This window comes from Perognathus longimembris, chromosome 6, assembly GCF_023159225.1.
Source record: "Perognathus longimembris pacificus isolate PPM17 chromosome 6, ASM2315922v1, whole genome shotgun sequence".
NCBI lineage: Eukaryota > Metazoa > Chordata > Mammalia > Rodentia > Heteromyidae > Perognathus > Perognathus longimembris.
Window position 1 is genome coordinate 10,802,584 of NC_063166.1, and position 18,262 is coordinate 10,820,845.

At 58.9% G+C, this 18,262-nt stretch overlaps 1 protein-coding gene across 1 annotated transcript; it reads left to right on the top strand.

Moving 5' to 3' along the window:
* Window positions 1-1,816: 1,816 nt before the first annotated feature.
* Mtch1 (mitochondrial carrier 1) lies at window positions 1,817-18,181 on the top strand. Its single transcript, XM_048347845.1, is given in 13 exon segments — window positions 1,817-1,929; window positions 1,931-2,149; window positions 5,770-5,854; window positions 8,296-8,402; window positions 8,592-8,669; window positions 8,981-9,038; window positions 9,387-9,438; window positions 10,609-10,668; window positions 13,598-13,742; window positions 15,292-15,339; window positions 15,470-15,537; window positions 15,628-15,703; window positions 17,275-18,181. Coding segments are annotated over 13 exon segments (1,170 nt in total). The 5' UTR covers window positions 1,817-1,827; the 3' UTR covers window positions 17,347-18,181.
* Window positions 18,182-18,262: the final 81 nt, after the last annotated feature.

Sequence of the window (18,262 nt, forward strand, 5' to 3'; positions counted from 1 at the left end):
TTTTTGGCCAGTCCTGGGGCTTGGACTCAGGGCCTGAGCACTGTCCCTGGCTTCTCTTTGCTCAAGGCTAGCACTCTGCCACTTGAGCCACAGCGCCACTTCTGGCCGTTTTCTGTATATGTGGTGCTGGGGAATTGAACCCAGGGCCTCATGTACACGAGGCAAGCACTCTTGCCACTAGGCCATATCCCCAGCCCCTACGCTGGCTTCTTTTTGCTCAAGGCTAGCACTCTACCACGTGAGCCACAGAACCACTTCTGGCTGTTTTCTACATATGTGGTGCTGGGGAATCAAACCCAGGGCTTTATGTATACAAGGCAAGCACTCTTGCCACTAGGCCATATTCCCAGCCGCCTTGTTCATTTTCTGCTGTTTGTTTTTCTTTACCTGCTTCAGGCCTGTAGGGGGTCTTCCTAACGGAAGTGATGATTCATAAGTAACTTTATTATTATTATTTATTACTTTACTAGGGTTTGAAATGGTTTCTTGTTTTGTAGACAGGTATTCTATTGCGTGAAGTACATTTCCGGTATATATTGTAAAAGTGTGTGTGTGTGTGTGTGTGTGTGTGTGTGTGTGTGTGTGCTGGTACTGGGGCTTGAACTCGAGGCCTGGGCATTGATCCTGAGCTTTGTTTCTTCAAGGCTAGCATGCTACCACTTGAGCCACAGCTCCATTTTCAGCTTTTTGGTGGTTAATTGGAGGTAAGGGTCTCACAGCCTTTTGTTTTGCCCCAGAGGGCTTTGAACCTCAGATCTCAGGCCTCCCGAGTAGCTAGGATAACAGGTATGAGCCACCGGCGCCTGGCTTGAGGCTGCCACGTTTTAAACATGGAAATGTGTAGTGTCTGTTGTCAGGCATGGCTAGGAGAGACTGGCTAGGAAGGGGTAAGGAAGATGGAGTCTTCTGGGACTGGATCCCCCAGTGCTGCCATTGCAGACTCCAGGGTCCATGGAACAGAAACGATTGCTGTGGGCCTCCTGTCTACCTGACAGGTGTTGTGGGTGCTGCAGGGGGTGTAGGGCACTGGCGGGAGTATTTCCCTTGCCGGGTTCTGGTGAGGAGTGTATCAGACATATAGTAAATGCAATGTGAGGACAAGGTCCTCATTTGCTTTTTGCATTAGCGAGGAGCCCTCCCACGGGGCCTGCCTGCGGCTCTTCCACGGAAAGATGAGTAAAGTCTTCCCGTTCCAGAGGCAGATGCACCACTTCAGGGCAAAGGCATTTCCCACGCCGGGCTTCGGTGCCCAGGCTCCGCCGGGGAGCGCGGGCCCCGGGGGCGCTGCCCGTCACGGAGGGAGCTCGAGGCGGGCCCTTGGAAGGGAGGCCCCGGCTTCGCAGCCGCAGCAGGCCCGGGATCGCGCGGGGTGACCCGGATCTGGGCCGCAAAGGGGCGGGCCCAGAGCTGCTGCGGAGAAAGCCGAAGCGCCGAGGGGCCCAGAGCTGCTGCGGAGAAAGCCGAAGCGCCGAGGGGCCCCGGACGCCCCGGACCAGCCAGGGAGCGTCTGGCTGCCAGGGCTGCCGAGCCCCGCCCCCGCCGCTCTCTGGGGCTCCCCGGAGGGGGAGCCTGCGGGCCTGCGACGCCTCCCGCAGCCCGGGGTCCCGCGACCCCGGCCGTCCACGACCACGGACTGGCCCTGTCCTGAGTCCTATATTCCACTGGGCTCCGTCCCGCCCGCAGGCCACGTCCGGCGTGTCCGGCCGCCGCGCCGCGCTCCCGTGCTCCCCCGCGGCTGGGAATGGTACAGCCCGGCCCCGCCTCCTGACGCGCGCGGGGGGCGTGGCCGCGGCCACGTGACGGGGAGTGACCTCGCCGCCGGGCGCCATGGGGGCTTCGGACCCGGAAGTGGCGCCCTGGGCTCCCGGCGGTGCCGCGGGGATGGCGGGAGCCGGAGCAGGAGCCGGAGCTCGCGGCGGCGCGGCGGCGGGGGGTCGAGGCCCGGGCTCGCGATCCGCCGCCCGCGCATCGCGCACACCCGCGCCACCCTCGGCCTGCAGCGCAGCCCTCGGCCCGCAGGATGGACGGCGGGTCGGGGGGCCTGGGCGCGGGGGACAACGCCCCGACCACCGAGGCCCTCTTCGTGGCGCTGGGCGCGGGCGTGACGGCGCTCAGCCACCCGCTGCTCTACGTGAAGCTGCTCATCCAGGTGCGGGCCCGGGGCGCCTCGGGGGGCCGCCGGGGAGGGGGGCGCCTCGGGGGGGGGACGCTGCCGGGGAGGGGGGCGCCTCGTGGGGGGGACGCCGCCGGGGAGGGGGGGCCGGGGAGGGGGAGGTCCGGCGGGGGGGGGGGGACGCCGGGGAGCGGACGGGCCCCGGACGAGGCCTGCGTGCAGCAGCCGCACTGGGGCCCCGGAGCCGGCGGGACGGATTCGGGGGGAGAGGAGGGGACGACGTGGCGGCGTAGGGTTTGGGGGTGCAGGAGAGCGCGCGAAGGGGCCTGAGTGACAGGTTGGGGAACGAAGCTCGGGATTTGCGGGGGGGTGCGCCGGAAATGGGGTTGGCAGGCTTGGGAGATAAAGGAAATGGAGGCGGTGGGCCGGGGGTTGGGTTCGGAGCGAGAACTTGGGGAGGGGCTGGAAGTCGGGGCGGCCGGCTCGAGTGGAGGGTGGGCGTCCGGGCGGCGTCTGGAAGGCGGGGAGCGGGGCTTTGGAACGCTAGGGATGGAGTTAAAGGCAGCCTGCGGGGACAAAGGGGTGGGCGCCAGGGGCAGAAATTCAGGGGAGAAAGAAAAGGCCTGGGGTGGGGGTTCAGGGCGAAGGCCGGGGATTCATCCCGGGAGAGCTATCGGTTTACCCGAGAGGGGGGCTCTGGATTTCATGCTGACGACAGACTTGGGTGGGAGGAGGGGGTGAGGGGAGGGAAACCTGGAGGCTCCGGGAGGAAGGAGATGACGCACTTGGAGGAGAAAATGGAGGTGCAGCTCTTGCGTCTGGGGGGCGGGGGTCTTGGGATCGGGCAGAAGGGGCAGTGGTGACACGACGTGCCGGGTGAAAAGTTGAGAGCCACGTCCGGATGCCTCTGGGTTCCACGGACACTGGCTTGGGCACCTGACACATTTGGTGAAGTGGAGGTGAGGTGTAGTGATCGGAGTAGAGGCTGGGCTGGAAGGGGCGCTTGTGGAGGTGCACTCCGGCCCCGTGAGGGGGGCGTGGCGGAGGTACGACCCGTTCTGATAGGCATGGTTCTGGACAGGCCAGGCCGATACCTGAAGACAGATGTAGGCTAGCATTTTCCAGTTCAGCAGAGTGGAGAGGGGTGTGTGAAAATTGGAGATGGAGACCCAGTGGATTTGAGGTTTGAGTGGAGTTAAGGGAAGTGGGTGTCAGATTGTTGCTGTCTTTGTAATTGAGCTGGGGGGGGGGGAATGCCAGGTAGGTTTGGAACAAGGGCTTTAACAAGAGAAGTAATTCAAATCGGGGGTGTGAGGGATGGGGGTAATATGACAGGGGATGAGAAGATGCCATGTGGTATTGAGGTGTCTGGCTAGAATCTCACAGTGGTTGAAAATTGGAAATGGTTCGTCAGGGAAGACTGACACTTGGTTGGGGTTTGGGGCAGAATTAGCATTTACAGCTGCAATAGAGAATAGCTTTTGGAGATGCCTGAGTTGAGAAATTAGGGTGCTGGGAGCTGATGGGATGTGACTAGATGAGGCCAGACTTTTATGAGTGACAGGTGGAGGAGTTGAGAGGCTGCTAGAGAACTAGGGGAGGTGGGCTCCACAGGAAGATGATGTAAAAAGTGGCTTCATTGCTGGGTTTTCAGGCTTGGAGAAAAAATAAAAAAGAAATAAAAATGTTTTGGGAGCTGGGCGCCTGTAATCCTAGCTGCTCAGGAGGCTGAGATCTGAGGATTGCAGCTCAAAGCCAACCTGGGCAGAAAAGTCCCCATGATACTCTCATCTCCAATACACTATGCAAAAAAAAAAAAAGTTTTAGAAAAGGAACCTGGGAATGAGGGAGCCCCAAGATTGAGGGGACCTGGATGGCAAGCAAGTAAGGACAAGTGAGCCAAGACTGGGGAGGGGGTCTGAGGCCAGCATCCTGCAGGGTGCAGCTCGGGAGTCACAGTGACATCATTCAAAAAGGCAGGTTACCATTTGGGGGAGCAGGAGGGAGTGCCGGGCTGAGGGTGCTCTACGTTGAGTAAGATCCTAGAGCCTTGGATCTGGGCCCATAGGTGTTAGGATTGGACAGTAGAGCTTTGAAGATGGTGGGTTGGCTCTGCCAGTATCTGCCACATAGTGGCTATGGTCAGGACTGGGTTAAAAGATTTAAGGGTGCAATTAGTGACCACGACTTGGCAACAAAGAGTTAAAACTGGGAGGTGAGAAAAATGGGGACCAATGTTCCTTTGAAGACCTCACACATTTGGAAGCTCTGAGGATGTGGGGTGGAGGGAATCCCCAGCCCTGGTGACTGGATTGGTGAGGCTGTGGAAGAGCAGAAGCCAAAGCTGAGAGGTGGGGCTTAGGAAGAATGCCACCTTTATTAGAGAGGACACAGGCTCAGCTCTAAGCCCAGAAGGGGAAAGGCTTGGAAGGGAGGGCTAGCCACCTGACGCTTGTTCCTGCTCAGCTCCCGAGGCAGGGAAGTAGTTTTTTAAAGACAGTCCTAGTAATTCAGCAATAGGTAGTTAAATTTACAGTCAAAAGTACATTGTATGGGCTGGGAATATAGCCTAGTGGTAAGAGTGCTCGCCTCGTATACATGAAGCCCTTGGTTCGATTCCTCAGCACCACATAAACAGAAAAAGCCAGAAGTGGCGCTGTGGCTCAAGTGGCAGAGTGCTAGCCTTGAGCAAAAAGAAGCCAGGGACAGTGCTCAGACCCTGGGTCCAAGGCCCAGGACTGGCAAAAGAATACATTGTATATCAGAATCACATCCACATAGGGCAGCTTGGTTTTCAAAAGGTAGTCAATTGTCCTAACGCAAAGAAAAACAAAGAACTTGAGCCAGAAAGATGCTCCGAGCCTAGCTAATGCACTTTGCAAGGTGGGACTCCCCAACCTGTGGTTTGCAGGCTTTGTCTCCTGCCACCTCTGGGGGCTGGCATGCCCTGAGGGCACATGGTTGGCACCTAGATCCCCTGCCAAGGGAGGTGGGTCTTCCCATACTCTGCCTGGACCCTGGTCTCCCACCTGGCACCAGAGAATCTCCCCTCTAATTGGCTCTGTCCTTCACCCACCTGTGGGTTTGACACATTCGGTATGCCTGTATTCTCCATCACCCCTGCTGTGGGGTGATGAAGATTAGAACATAGTTGAGCGCATGTTTGAGGAGCAAGTAGATTTGTGGGAACAGTCAAGACGCCTGGGACTGAGAGGTCTGAGTGGGGAGGTGTCTGCCGTAGGCTCCGCAAGACATTGGAGAGCGGGTGACTTAGCAGAGGACTGAGACCTGACTGTGGTCTGCGTTGGCATTGCTGCACCTGGCATGAGGTTGCCGTGACGTCTGCACTGGGGATGAGAATGCACAGATGTGTTCTGGGAGGAGAGTGGAGTTTGGAGTACTTGGGAGTAGGCGTTGGGGCCTGGGACTTGGGGTGAGGGCTCTGGAGAGGCTGTGGCCGGGAGCTGGGACCGGACCTCGCCGTTCCTAGGGAGAGCAGGCTGCCGACTCGGGTGGTCACCACCCTGGGGGCTGGAAGAGGGAGCAGAGCAGCCTTCAGATCGGAGGGAGAAGAGTTCTAAGAGAGAAGGGGGAGAGAAGGACTCGGCCACTGCGTGACCAGCGGACCCTTCCTTTTGTCTCTGTTCATCCTGAAGGTGGGTCATGAGCCGATGCCCCCCACCCTTGGGACCAATGTACTGGGAAGGAAGGTCCTCTATCTGCCGAGCTTCTTCACCTACGGTGAGTGTGCTCCCAGGCGGAAAGCCCGTCCCCACCCGCCTCGGAAGGGTGAGCCTGGGAGGGAAACAGATGGGTCAGAGGTGGTAGGGTGGCAGGTGGGAATAGGCGAACCTGATAGCTGTGGTCCAGTGTCTCTGCCTGCAAGCTGCCAGCCACCAACCCAGCCAGCAAGGGACAGGTGTCAGACAGGTGTCTGAGAGAGAAGTCAGTCCAGGCCGCTGGTCCCCACCATCCCTTCCACCCCCAGTTCTCCCTTCTTTTATGTTAACTAGCAGGAGGTCTAGCAGGCCCCGCAGGCAGGCATCTTGCTTTCATGCCCATGGCTGTCCTGTTCCCCTGTGTTCCCCAGGCTAGACACCTTCCATGCCCGTCAGGGAGCTGTGCGAGAGTCCCAGCCTGGCCGCTGTGTCCTTGTCTGGAGGCGCAAGCTTGGGTGGGCCGGCAGATCCCTGTCTGCAAAGGAATGTCAACTGCCCTCCAAGTGCCCAGCGTAGCGCTTGCCCCGCTGGGGCGTCTGGCCGCCTCACTGCTCTTCCCTGGCACGTAGCTACCAGCTGGCCCTTGTAGCTGCCCCTCTCCTTGCCCCCATCCTCGTCAGGTGACCGAGATGGGGCCTTCTTTGAAAGTACTATCTTTCTCATGTTCACAGCTAGAGCTCCCTTGTGGATGTCACCTCGTGTTTTCCTGCCTCGGCTCTTACCACCCATTTGGCCAGTCCAGAATGTTTTCTGGCATGCCTGTCACCTTTTCACTGTACACACTGTTTGTTGGCAGAATCAATGTCTTTTGAGCTCCCCAATGGTTGAGGGCAGAGTTGGGCCAGGCAAAAGGTGCCATTTCCTGGAGAAATATGCCTTTGCTTGTTGGACCCCTGTAGAGTGAAGCTGTTACACAAAGATAAACACTAGGCATGGGGTGTGGGCCGGGGTGCCCACCTGCACAGACTGTGGTTGATGGAGACTTGGGGTTGGGCCCCTGATTATTTGTATTCAGGTCACAGCCCTTCCAGAGGCCTCCAAATGGCTCCCCTTTACCCAGATGAGCCGGGTTTACATGCCCCTCCCCCCACACAGGTTTATGTAGACGTCATTGCAGTCTGGACGTGGTAGGCAGATGTCCACTGGGCACTTGTAGACACCGCACCTGCTCAGGGAGACGGGGCCGGGTGTCTGGGAGGCTAGACAGTCTGGCTGTCTGGATTGCTCGCTCCTCCCCCGCGCCCTGGTGAAGCCCCACAGCTGTCGTGTCATTCTGTGGTGAGAGAGCAAGACTTCCTTCGTGGGTATCCAGGTTCTTCAGGACTGGGGAGCGACGGGGCCCCGCACCCCTCCCCAGCTCCCCTGTCCATAAACTCTGTGAAACCAGACAAGTAGGGGTCCTTGCTCCGCGGGGGTGGTTTGTCCAAGAGCACTTACCGTGTCTCGTGGCTCGGTGGTCACGTGGCCCGGCATCCCCTCCCCTCTCCTCCCCTCTCAGGAAGCCACGTGTGCAGGTAGCAGGTGTGCCTGGGCCGCCCTGCGGAAGGAAGCCCTTGCTGGGCTGGCAGGCATGTTGCCAGGAGAAAAGGGCGCGTTTGCCTGTGGCTGCCTCTGTGGGGTGCTAGAGAGCTAATGACACCTGAAAGGGGTGGGGGAGCACCTGGCCTAAGAGAATGCGCTGTTAGCCTCCAGATATGCATTTATAACAATCCATCGCCTTTTCCAGCTTGATGCAGTGTGCCGAACACCTTTTTCTTTTTCTTTTTTTTTTTTTTTTTTTTGGCCAGTCCTGGGCCTTGGACTCAGGGCCTGAGCACTGTCCCTGGCTTCTTCCCGCTCAAGGCTAGCACTCCGCCACTTGAGCCACAGCGCCGCTTCTGGCCGTTTTCTGTATATGTGGTGCTGGGGAATTGAACCTAGGGCCTCGTGTATCCGAGGCAGGCACTCTTGCCACTAGGCTATATCCCCAGCCTTTTTTCTTTACTGCCACATGCCAGGTGGTGGCCTGGGTGTGGCTGTCCTGGCTGTGTGGTGGGGGCAGTCTCAGAGCCCCCCCTCGTCTGCTCCCCCCCCCCCCCCGGATCGCAGAGGTCATCATGTCCGGGCCATTTTCCCTTTTTCCTTTTCTGGGAGAAAAGACTTCCTAAGCTACAGAGACTGGCTTTGAGGTTTTGGGTTGAGAACGCATAGCTCAGCCTGCCAAGTAGAGTTTCCAGAAAAAGGGAAGGGAAAGATAGGAGCTTGTGTGTCAGAGGAGACGTTTTGAAGGTTTTTCAGAAAGCAGCAGGGCAGGTGACACTCGGGTGGGACTGGAACGCGAGCACTTCCCGGTCGCGTTAGATGTTTCCTCTGAGCTAGTCAGCAGCAGCAGGAGGAGGAGGGATGCACTGCGGCTGATCTGACCCAGCAGGGGGCGTCCCTGCCTCAGGTGGGGGTGACACCGCCACGTCTGCTTTCTTACAGCCAAGTACATTGTGCAGGTGGATGGGAAGATAGGGCTGTTCCGGGGCCTGAGCCCCCGCCTGATGTCCAATGCCCTCTCCACTGTGACCCGGGGCAGCATGAAGAAGGTGAGCCCCCCGACACTGCCAGCGGTGGCCTGGCCCTGCCTCCCCGTGTGCCCAGGCTCCAGACCCCGGTAGCCAGTCCCCTGCTCTGGTGCCCGGGAGGAGCTCCAGGCTGGGAGGCACGCGAGCTTGCCCAGGGAACGGCCGTCGCAGGCTCCGGGGCGCTTCCTGACTACCGGGCTTGGTCTGCAGGTGTTCCCTCCGGATGAGATCGAGCAGGTGTCCAACAAGGACGACATGAAGACGTCACTGAAGAAAGTCGTGAAGGAGGTGGGTGTGTTAGAGCGGCAGCGGCCCTTGGGTGGGGTGTGATTAGTTCTCATTTTAGTGGGGTGTCCCCCATGCTCGCCTAGCTGGGCCCTGTGTGGGAGGAGCCCCAGAGGGACACTGGCGGATCTGCCTGGTGCCCCAGTTCCGGGCCTGGCTGGGACCAGCAGCACGCCCGGGAACAAGAGGGGTGAGGGGTGGGCTGCCTCCTGGGTAGACTGGCTCCCCAGGCCCCCCATGAGGCTTGCTCTTCCCACGAGTGACAGTTCTGAGACAGGCCTGATGGCGTGTCCCCTCCCCGTGCTCTCTTGCAGACGTCCTACGAGATGATGATGCAGTGCGTGTCCCGCATGCTCGCGCACCCGCTGCACGGTGAGCCCCCCGCCTCCGGGACCCCACGCCCAGTGTGGGCCGCCGGGCCCCGGGGCGGCCCTCGCAGGCTGTGGAGACACTGTGGTTGAACCACGGGTTGGTGGCTGGGGGGTGTGGGCTCCCACGGGAGCCCCGCAGGGGAAAGACTCGCCAGCAGACGCAGTCTTCCGTTCCTCAAAGCAGCCGGCATTCTTCACGGGAGAGGCGGGAGGCAGCGGGAGGCTGAGTGCCACCTCTGTCGCACATTTATTCAGGCCAGCGTGCCGTGGTCACTCCGCCTAGGACAGCCATGGCCAGGGTCATGACTTGGTGTCACCAAGTCGCCTCTGTGTTTTTTCCCCCCCGCAGTCATCTCAATGCGCTGCATGGTCCAGTTTGTGGGACGGGAGGCCAAGTACAGGTGGGTAATTCTTGGGACTGGCCAAGGACATGCAGGGCTCCACTGTGACGGCTTGGTCCTCACTTGAGAGCACTGTGGGAGAGGTGTCGTGTCTGCACCCAGGGACGTTTCCGGGCTGCCCTAGGGGGGCCGGATGCTTACAGAGGGCCACTGGAGCCTCCATGCCAAGCACCGATGGGGACGGAGTCTGTTGGATTAGACGTTCAAGTTCCAGAGCTGACTCTGTCGTTTATGACTAAACCGGGATCTTATGTCCTGATCGTTCTTCTGAGCTCTCAGATGTTGGCTCTCCGTTCTTTTCCTCCTCTGCTAAGAAGCTGTCCACCCTGTGGGCTCGGGTCTCAGCTCGGCTGTGTGGCCGGCTCCGGGCAGGACAGGAGGCAGGTCTACAAGTCACATGACACACCTAGCCCCTCCCTCCTCTCTTTCATTTCCTGGGGTCAGTGTTGGCAGCTGTCTGGGGCTCCTCACTCCAGGAAGCCCAGCAGCTGTGGCCCCTCATTGTGGGCTCACTCGTGGGAAATGGCCCGTTCCCCAAGCCCAAAGTGTGGGGCTGGCAAGTGGCACCACGGGGAATAATTTGGCTGGTGCCACCGTGGTGGTGTGAGTAGTGGGGGGGGGGGGGCGAGTGCCCCAGGACCCCACTAGCCAGGGCGCAGGCTCTCGTAGCCTTCCCCTCTGCTGGGCCTCGCCAGCTGTCCTTCCCAGCCACGAGCCATGGTTACTGAGTCTCCCTTTTGTGTCCCATGTGACACTACACCCTGTCCCCTCATCTCTCCGGGGCTGCAGCGGCAGGGTGCTACTCCTCAAGCCCGAAGCTAGGGAGGCCCAGATGCCCTCTCCCAGTTGATCCAGGGGTCTCCGCCGCAGGGCCCCTTCCCAGCCATAGATAAGCCCCGGGGCCTTAGGCAGCTGCATGGGAGTCCACGTGGATGAACGCTGCTAACTGCCGAGTCCCACGGTTCCCAGTGGCGGCAGAGGGCTGGCTGCCAGATCATTGGGTTTCCAGTCTCTATGAACTGTGTAAGTTTTCCTCTCCCTTTGGGGTCTTTGTGGCCGCAGGTTGTCACCCTGCTCCTGGCTGGGACTGGCCGGGTCTGAGGGGCTGTGGGTGGGCTTCCGCCGAGTGACCCGGGGATCTATAGCGCCATCCTCTTGCCTTCCTCGCAGCGGCGTGCTCAGCTCCATCGGGAAGATTTTCAAGGAGGAAGGGCTCTTGGGATTCTTCGTGTACGTGAGTTTACCCACCACCCCATAACCAGCCCTGGCCAGCGGTACTAACAGGCACGTTCTCCAGCTCCCGGTCAGGGAGAGCCTTCAGACAGAGCCTGAAGAGCTGTGCGGAGCCCAGCCCCGTGTTGCTTCATAGCCTGTCTGCTTATCAGGACCACACTGCTGATGCCCTGCAAGCCATGGCTTCTGTAGAAATGGAAACCATCAGCCGGGGGCTGGTGGCTCATGCCCAGCTACTCAGGAGGCTGAGATCTGAGGATCGCGGTCAAAGCCAGCCAGGGCAGGAAAGTCCATGAGACTCTTACCTTTAATTAAACATCAGATAAACCGTGAGCTGAAGAGCTCAGGGACAGCGCCTAGGCCCAGAGTTCAAGCCCCATGACCTACCAAAAAAACAAATGGAAGTGATCAGAGGGTGTGACTCAGAGTACAGGCGCGTTCAGTATACCCAAAACCCTGGGTTTCACCCCAGCACCACACACCCAAAAATGAACTGTCCTACTCACTGGGCACACAGATGGACCCACCCATCCCTTGCCTCGGGGCTCCAGGTGGTGGTGGAGTCTGGTCTTCAGGAATGGGGCACTCCTGAGTTACCACCTCACTGCCCCAAATCACAGAAACCGGCTGGGTACTGGTGGCTCACCCCTGTTATCCTAGCTACTCAACAGGCTGAGGTTGTGAGACTCCAATTAACCAGCAAAAAAAAAAAAGCCAAGCTAGAGCATGTGGCCCTGAGCTCAAGCTCTAGTCCTGGCATAAACAGCAGACAAAATCACAGACATCAGTGACTGGCAAGCAAGGCTGACTCCCATGGTTTCTGTTCTAACAAATCAGTTAACATTTAACAGTTTCAGCGGGTGCCACTGGCTCACACCTATCATCCTAGCTACTCAAGAGCCTGAGATCTGAGGATCCTGGTTCAAAGCCAGCCTGGGCAGGAAAGCCCCTGAGACTCTTCTCCAATTAACCACTTGAAAACCGGAAATGACACTGTGGCTCAAGTGGCAGAGTGCTAGCGTTGAGCTGAAGAGCCCAGGGACAGTGCCCCGGCCCAGAGTTCAAGCCCCACAACCGACCAAAAAATTTTTTTAAAAATAAATCTCTATTTGTTGCTTCTGAGGAGAAGTCAGAACATTTGGGCTGGCAGAGCAGCTGGTAGCTGAGCCCAGGGTGTGGCATCTGAGGCGGGACACTTGGGGTCCCTGCCCTCTGTGCGGCCGCATGCTCAGCACCCCTCAGCTGTGAGGAGCACTCATACTGAAGACCCCGCAGAGAGAGGAAGCCACAGACAGAACCCGGAAGTCTTTGGAAGGTCACTAGTAGGACGTGGCTGGGCGTGGGTTCTGTTGGCAGCTCTGTGTTGTGCTTTCCCAGTGTGCCCAGTGGTGGGACTTAACCATCCTGCTTTAACCAAAAGATGACGGTGAGCGGAGGGGGCGTGTATGCATGCGTGCTGCTTGTGTGCCAGTGGGTGAGCACGTGTGTGCCAGTATGAGCAAGCACAGCGTGTGTGTGTGTGTGTGTGTGTGTTCACGTCTCCACGGAAGGTGGTGTCGCTCCCCAGGGAACACTGCCCATGTGTGGGGCAGTTTGTGGTTTTAGTCACCAGAGTCCAGGGACACTGCTAAACATCTGCCACAGAAGACGGCTCACACAAAGAATTACTCAGCTCCCGGTGTCCATAGCTGCCCCTGCCCCCTGGTGCTGGAGAGATGGTGCGTGCACGGGTTTATCACTAGCCCTCACGACACGGTTTATATATATGCAATGTGTATGTGGCATGTATATTCATGGAGCTTTCAGATACTTACTTCATAGTAAGATTTTTTTTTTTTTTTTTTTTTTTTTTTGGCCAGTCCTGGGGCTTGGACTCAGGGCCTGAGCACTGTCCCTGGCTTCTTTTTGCTCAAGGCTAGCACCCTACCACTTGAGCCACAGCGCCACTTCTGGCCATTTTCTATATATGTGGTGCTGGGGAATTGAACCCAGGGCCTCATGTATACGAGACAAGCACTCTTTCCACTAGGCCATATCCCCAGCCCAAGATTTTTTTTTAATACTACTAAAGCAGTTATTCAGTCAGATGCTGGTGGCTCACACCTTAATCCTAGATACTCAGGAGGCTGAGATCTGAGGATCAAGGCTCAAAGCCAGCCCAGGCAGGAAAACCATTGAGACTTTTTAATTTCCATTTAACTACTTGGAAAAATCCAGAAGTGGCGCTGTTGCTCAGAGTGGTAGAGCGGCTAGCCTTGAGCAAAAGAAGCTCAGGGACAGTGCTCAGGCTCTGAGTTCAAGTCCCAGGACTGGCAAAAAAAAAAAAGTTGTGCTTCCCTTGCAGAGGGGCAGCGAGGGGGGCCGCCTGGGGCTTTGTGTACCTGCAGGGCACATGCATCCTGGGGGAGCCCAGGAACTCACCGCGGGCACGGGCTGTGGCCCCAGCTCCGTTTCGGGGGACTTTGCCACAGGCCGCAGGCTGTCCCTTCAAGGTGGCTCGCCTTGCAAACACCGTTCAAGAGTGGAAGAGAACAGGTGTGCTGAGCAGAGCTTCAGAGGCTTGGTGAGAGCAGAGACAGTGCTGCTGACGCCAACACTTCTGTAGGGTCTAGATGGACGGTGTGGTGGGGCACACCTGTGATCCTAGCACCTGGGAGACAGGTAGGATTGTGAGTTTGGGGCCAGCCTAGGCTACATAGTAAGGTCGAGACCCTGTCTCAAAGGAGAAAGCTAATATGGAAATCACACCACATTGGCGTCGTGATGTGGGACTTGGCTGTTTAAGGCTCGTGACGTTGCTAACTGACCCGACATCTTCCCGAGGCTGGGCATCGGGCTTGGAGCAGCCCTCCCTCCGGCTTCCTGAGCGGGGCGCCAGGAGCGGCTCCCCTCCGCCCCGCTCATCTCTGCTCACCTTGTTTTTTAGCGGCTTAATCCCTCACCTCCTGGGCGATGTGGTTTTCTTGTGGGGCTGTAACCTGCTGGCCCACTTCATCAATGCCTACCTGGTGGACGACAGCGTGAGTGACACCCCAGGGGGGCTGGGGAACGACCAGAATCCAGGTTCCCAGGTTGGTTGGAACAAGGACTTACCCTTCTTTCCGTGCTCTCCTGACGCCCAGGGGATGGGACAGGCTGGAGGACTCGGGGGCACTCGTGCCCATGTGTCTCTGCAGCCATTGGTAGAGATGAGGTTACACTGAACCCTAACGTGGGAGGAAATGATGCAGTGCTTGCCTCTGGCAGCTATAGAAACGCCCAGGACTGGGAAGGGGGCTTAGTGGAAGAGTGCTTGCTTAGCATGCACCAAGCCCGAGGTTCAATTCCTCAGTACCACATAAGTAGAGAAAGCCGGTAATGGCGCTGTGGCTCAAGTGGTAGAGTGGTAGCCTTGAGCAAAAGAAGCTCAGGGACAGTGCCCAGGCCCTGAGTTCAAGCCCAGGGCTGAAAAAAGAAAAAGACAATGTCCCAGTTTACCTGGGATATCTTGAGGCAGAGGCCCAACTAGGACTCGGGAAATCAGCTGATAATCATTGTCCTTTAACCTTCACTTCATATTTTATGCTTTTAACACCTGTATGTGGCCGGGTGTGGTGGGGTACACCTGTAATCTCAGCACCTAGGGTATTGAGGTAGGAGACATGGGAACTCAAGGCCAGCCTGGGATACATAGCAAGACCCAGACTCCAAAACCTTAAAGAAGGGAGGCAGGCAGGCAGGCAAGCACTGACATCTGTGTGAACAGCACACCCCTGATCTTACCAGCACTGATGGCTGGGGACAGGACAGGACAGGACCAGCAGAGCGTCCTGCTTGTGGATAATGGGAATCAGGGCCGGGAGATGGAATGGGCCTCCAGAATCGCTGCTCCCGTCGGCGGGGTGGGGACCAGGTCTTTCCCTGTGTCAGGCTGAGGCCTGCCGCTTGGGTTTTCCTCGCTGAGCTGGCTCAGTGTGTGTGGGCCGCAGAGGTCTGCGCAGTGTGCAGTGTGCAGCCCAGGGACAGCAGAGGTGGGCGTTAGGGGCAGGTGAGGGCCCTGGGGCCCCGTCTGCCAGCATCCCCTGGGGGTCCTCATGCCCCCACCCCACGAGGCCTCTGTACTGGAGGTGGCAGCCCCGGGACTGGGTAGGTGGGTCTTAGTTGGTCCGTCAGTGTCCACAAATTAAGATGGCCTCCTAGAGATGCCTTCCCATCCGCAGTTAACGCGGCCCGTGTCTGCAGCTTGCCCCGCCCCGCCTTGTGGAAGGGGGACCTGTAGTCACCAGGGTGTCTTGGTGTGCTCGGGTCCAAGTGGCAGCCCCTCGTCGGGACCCGCTGCCCGGCCACCTCACCAACCCCGAGGCTGAGCTGCCCTCAGGGCCCCACCATCGCCTTGCCTTGCTAGGGGCCACTGGCTGAGCAGAGTTGGGGGGCCCGGAGTATTCATCCATTCAGGAATCCCCCACTAAGCCATGGCCGCACCGAGCCACGGTGGTCAGGTGCCCCCCAGCTCTCCTGGGCGTGACCGAGCCCACGGGAGCCGGAGCGGGGGGGGGGGGGGAGAGGGAGAGGGGGAGGGGAGGCGAGGGCTGCGGAGCCGTGCTCCTGGGGTGCTCAGTCTTGCCGCCTTTGTCTCCCCAGTTCAGCCAGGCCCTGGCCATCCGGAGCTACACCAAGTTCGTGATGGGGGTGAGTCAGCCCCGCGGCCCCGCCCTGGGGGCCGGGGTGGGCTTGGGAGGCCGTCCCTGTGGGGGTGGGACGTGTCCGTGCCTGCATTGGGGTGCAGTGGGGGGGTTGGCACTCAGGCTGTGTCTTTTAGATTGCAGTGAGCATGCTGACCTACCCCTTCCTGCTGGTTGGAGACCTCATGGCTGTGAACAACTGCGGGTACGTGCGCACCCCTCCATTTCGTGCTGCTCGGCTGGGAGCCAGGGCCCCGCGCCCCTGCCCCGCGGCTCACACAGACTTCTCCCACAGGCTGCAGGCTGGGCTCCCCCCGTACTCCCCGGTGTTCAAATCCTGGATCCACTGCTGGAAGTACCTGAGCACACAGGTGAGCAAGCTCGGCACAGGGAGCTCGCGCTGTTCCTTGCCTGTGGGTGGGATCAGCTGATGGGGGGGACTCTGCTGCGGGGCTTAGGGTGAGGGCTGCGAGGCCCTGGGGAGCAAGTCAGGCTGATGACGAGAGCACACATAGTTGGTTTGAAGCATTTCACTGTCCATTTGCCAGATTTCTTTTTGCTTTTTTCTTTGTCAGTCCTGGGGCTTGAACTCAGGGCCTGGGCTCTGTCTCTGGCTTCTTTCTGCCCAAGGCTAGCACTCTACCTCTTGAGCCACAGCGCCACTTCTGGCTTCTTCCGTGTATGTGGTGTTGAGGAGTCGAACCCACAGCTTCATGCATGCTAGGCAAGCGCTCTGCCGCTAAGCCACATTCAACAACAGTAGAGGTGTTTAAAGTCAAGAGGCTTGAACTCAGAGCCCAGGCCCTGACCCTGAGCTTCGCTCAAGGCTAGTGCTTTGACACTTTGAGCTGCAGCTCCACTTTCAGTTTTCCGGTCGTGATAAAAGTCTCACGAGCTGTCCTGCCCGGGCTGGCTTCAAACCGCAGTCCTTAGGTCTCAGTCTTCTGGGTGGCTAAGATTACAGGCACGAGCCACCAGTGCCTCGCCACTTGCCACGTATCTGAAGGAGTTGAAGTGGCACAGTCTGGACTTCCTTAAAAATGACCAGTCAGACTCAGTTCCTGACACTGAAAAAAGAAATCTCCACCGAGAGGTGCAGTGGTGCCCACCTGCAGTCCCAGCTACTCCAGAGGGGACGCGGGGAGGACCACGTGTGCCAGGAGCTCGGGGCCGGCCTGAGCCCTTTATTAATACAGTGATAAGCCAAAATTAGATATGAGACAAGGCTCCCTTTCTTACTTAGTAAGGTGGGCTTTGAAACCATCCTGCTGCGGTCCCGAGTTGTCAGGATGGCACTGGGACCTTCTGTAGGGTCCCCTGAGCCCCACACGCCTGGATTTTGCCAGGCGAGGTGGGGAACCTGAACTAGAGCTGCCTAACGTCCTGGGGTCTGCTGGCTCTCCTGCTTCTTTTTTTTTGGGGGGGGGGGTGCCAGAACTTGGGCTTGAACTCAGGGCCAGGCTATTCTCCCTTACCTTCTTCCACTCAAGGGTGGTGCTCTACCACTAGAGCCACAGCTCCACTTCGGGCTTTTTGCTGATTAACTGGAGGTCAGCGTTTCACAGACTTCCCTTCCCTGGCTGGCTTTGAGCCTCCGTCCTCAGATCTTAGCTTCTGAGTAGCTAGGATGACCCGAGTGAGCTGCCAGTGCCCCGCGTGGCCTGAAGGTCTTGGGCCCGGTGGTCAGGAGCCAGGCTTCTGGTCCCTCCCTTATTCCTTGCCTTGGCTTGTGCCGAGTGGCCCCTGGGTGAGGAGGAGGATAGATGGGAGAAGGAAGTCAAGGAAGACGGGGACCAAGGTCTCCCCAGCACCTCTGGTCAGGTGACTTGCGTCTCGTCTTTTCTCGGGACCCGGCAGCCAGCCAGCCGTGCTCGCCCACGCACACGGGTGCTCCCCGCGCTTCACCCTGCCCCTCCTTGCTCCTCTCCCTGGTCCCGTCCAGGGCCAGCTCTTCCGCGGCTCCAGCCTGCTGTTCCGCCGGGTGTCATCGGGATCGTGCTTCGCCCTGGAGTAGCCCGCGTCACGGCGCCTGGCCCGATTCCCAGCATCCCCGGCCCCGGGGGAAGCTCCGCTCATCTCGGCTGCCCGCAGGGCGCCGCCAACCCAGCCACACCGTCACGTGCTCCAGCCCGGCCGGGCCTCAGTTTCCATATCGCCATGTGTCTGTCCAGGTGTGGGGGCGGGGTGGGGGGCTGCGCTCAGTAGAGGGGTCACCAGGTAGCCCTGGGAAGGTGGAGGGGGGCTGGTTTATATTTGTAGCGCTGGGATAGACGGATAGCAGAACCCAGGGCCGTGCACATGCCCGGAAAGTGCTCTGCCACCAAGTGACGCCCCCTAACCCTGGGGGTGGAGAATTGGGGTGCAGTCCGCTTCCCAGGTTTGCTGAGTCTCCCTGTGCAAGGCCCTGGGAGTGAGGACCAGCTGTTGGGGTCAGGTCCACCCCCCCCCCACCCCCCGGCTGCCCACCCAGCCCTCATCTGTGGCTTGGCTGGGAGTCGCTCCTCCTGCTTTGTAAATAGGGCGCGCTCCCCCACCAGAGGCCGCCTTCCGATCTAGAAAGCCCACCCCGGGCTCTGCCTGGTGTTCTCAACACTACTTTCTGATGCGGGGGGGGGGGGGGGGGGGGGGGCGTAGCTAGCTCCGACTGGCAATCATGTGACTCCCCCGAACGTGACCCCTCCCGCCTGTCTGTTTAACGGTGACGCTGCATGGGCGGGGTCCGGTCTCCTGCACACTTGTGAATCGCAGAAGTTAGGCAGATCGGTGTCTCTCCGTCCTCCCCATTCTAAAGCCCGTGGTAAGATTGGACCTCATCTCCCTCGAATAAATGTACTGGTGGTGATTTGGAATTTCATGGGGAGTCTCATCTTTGTGGGGTCTTGGTCACCCCCTCATGTGGGTGTGGCTGGGTCAGAAGGCAGCTGGACCTT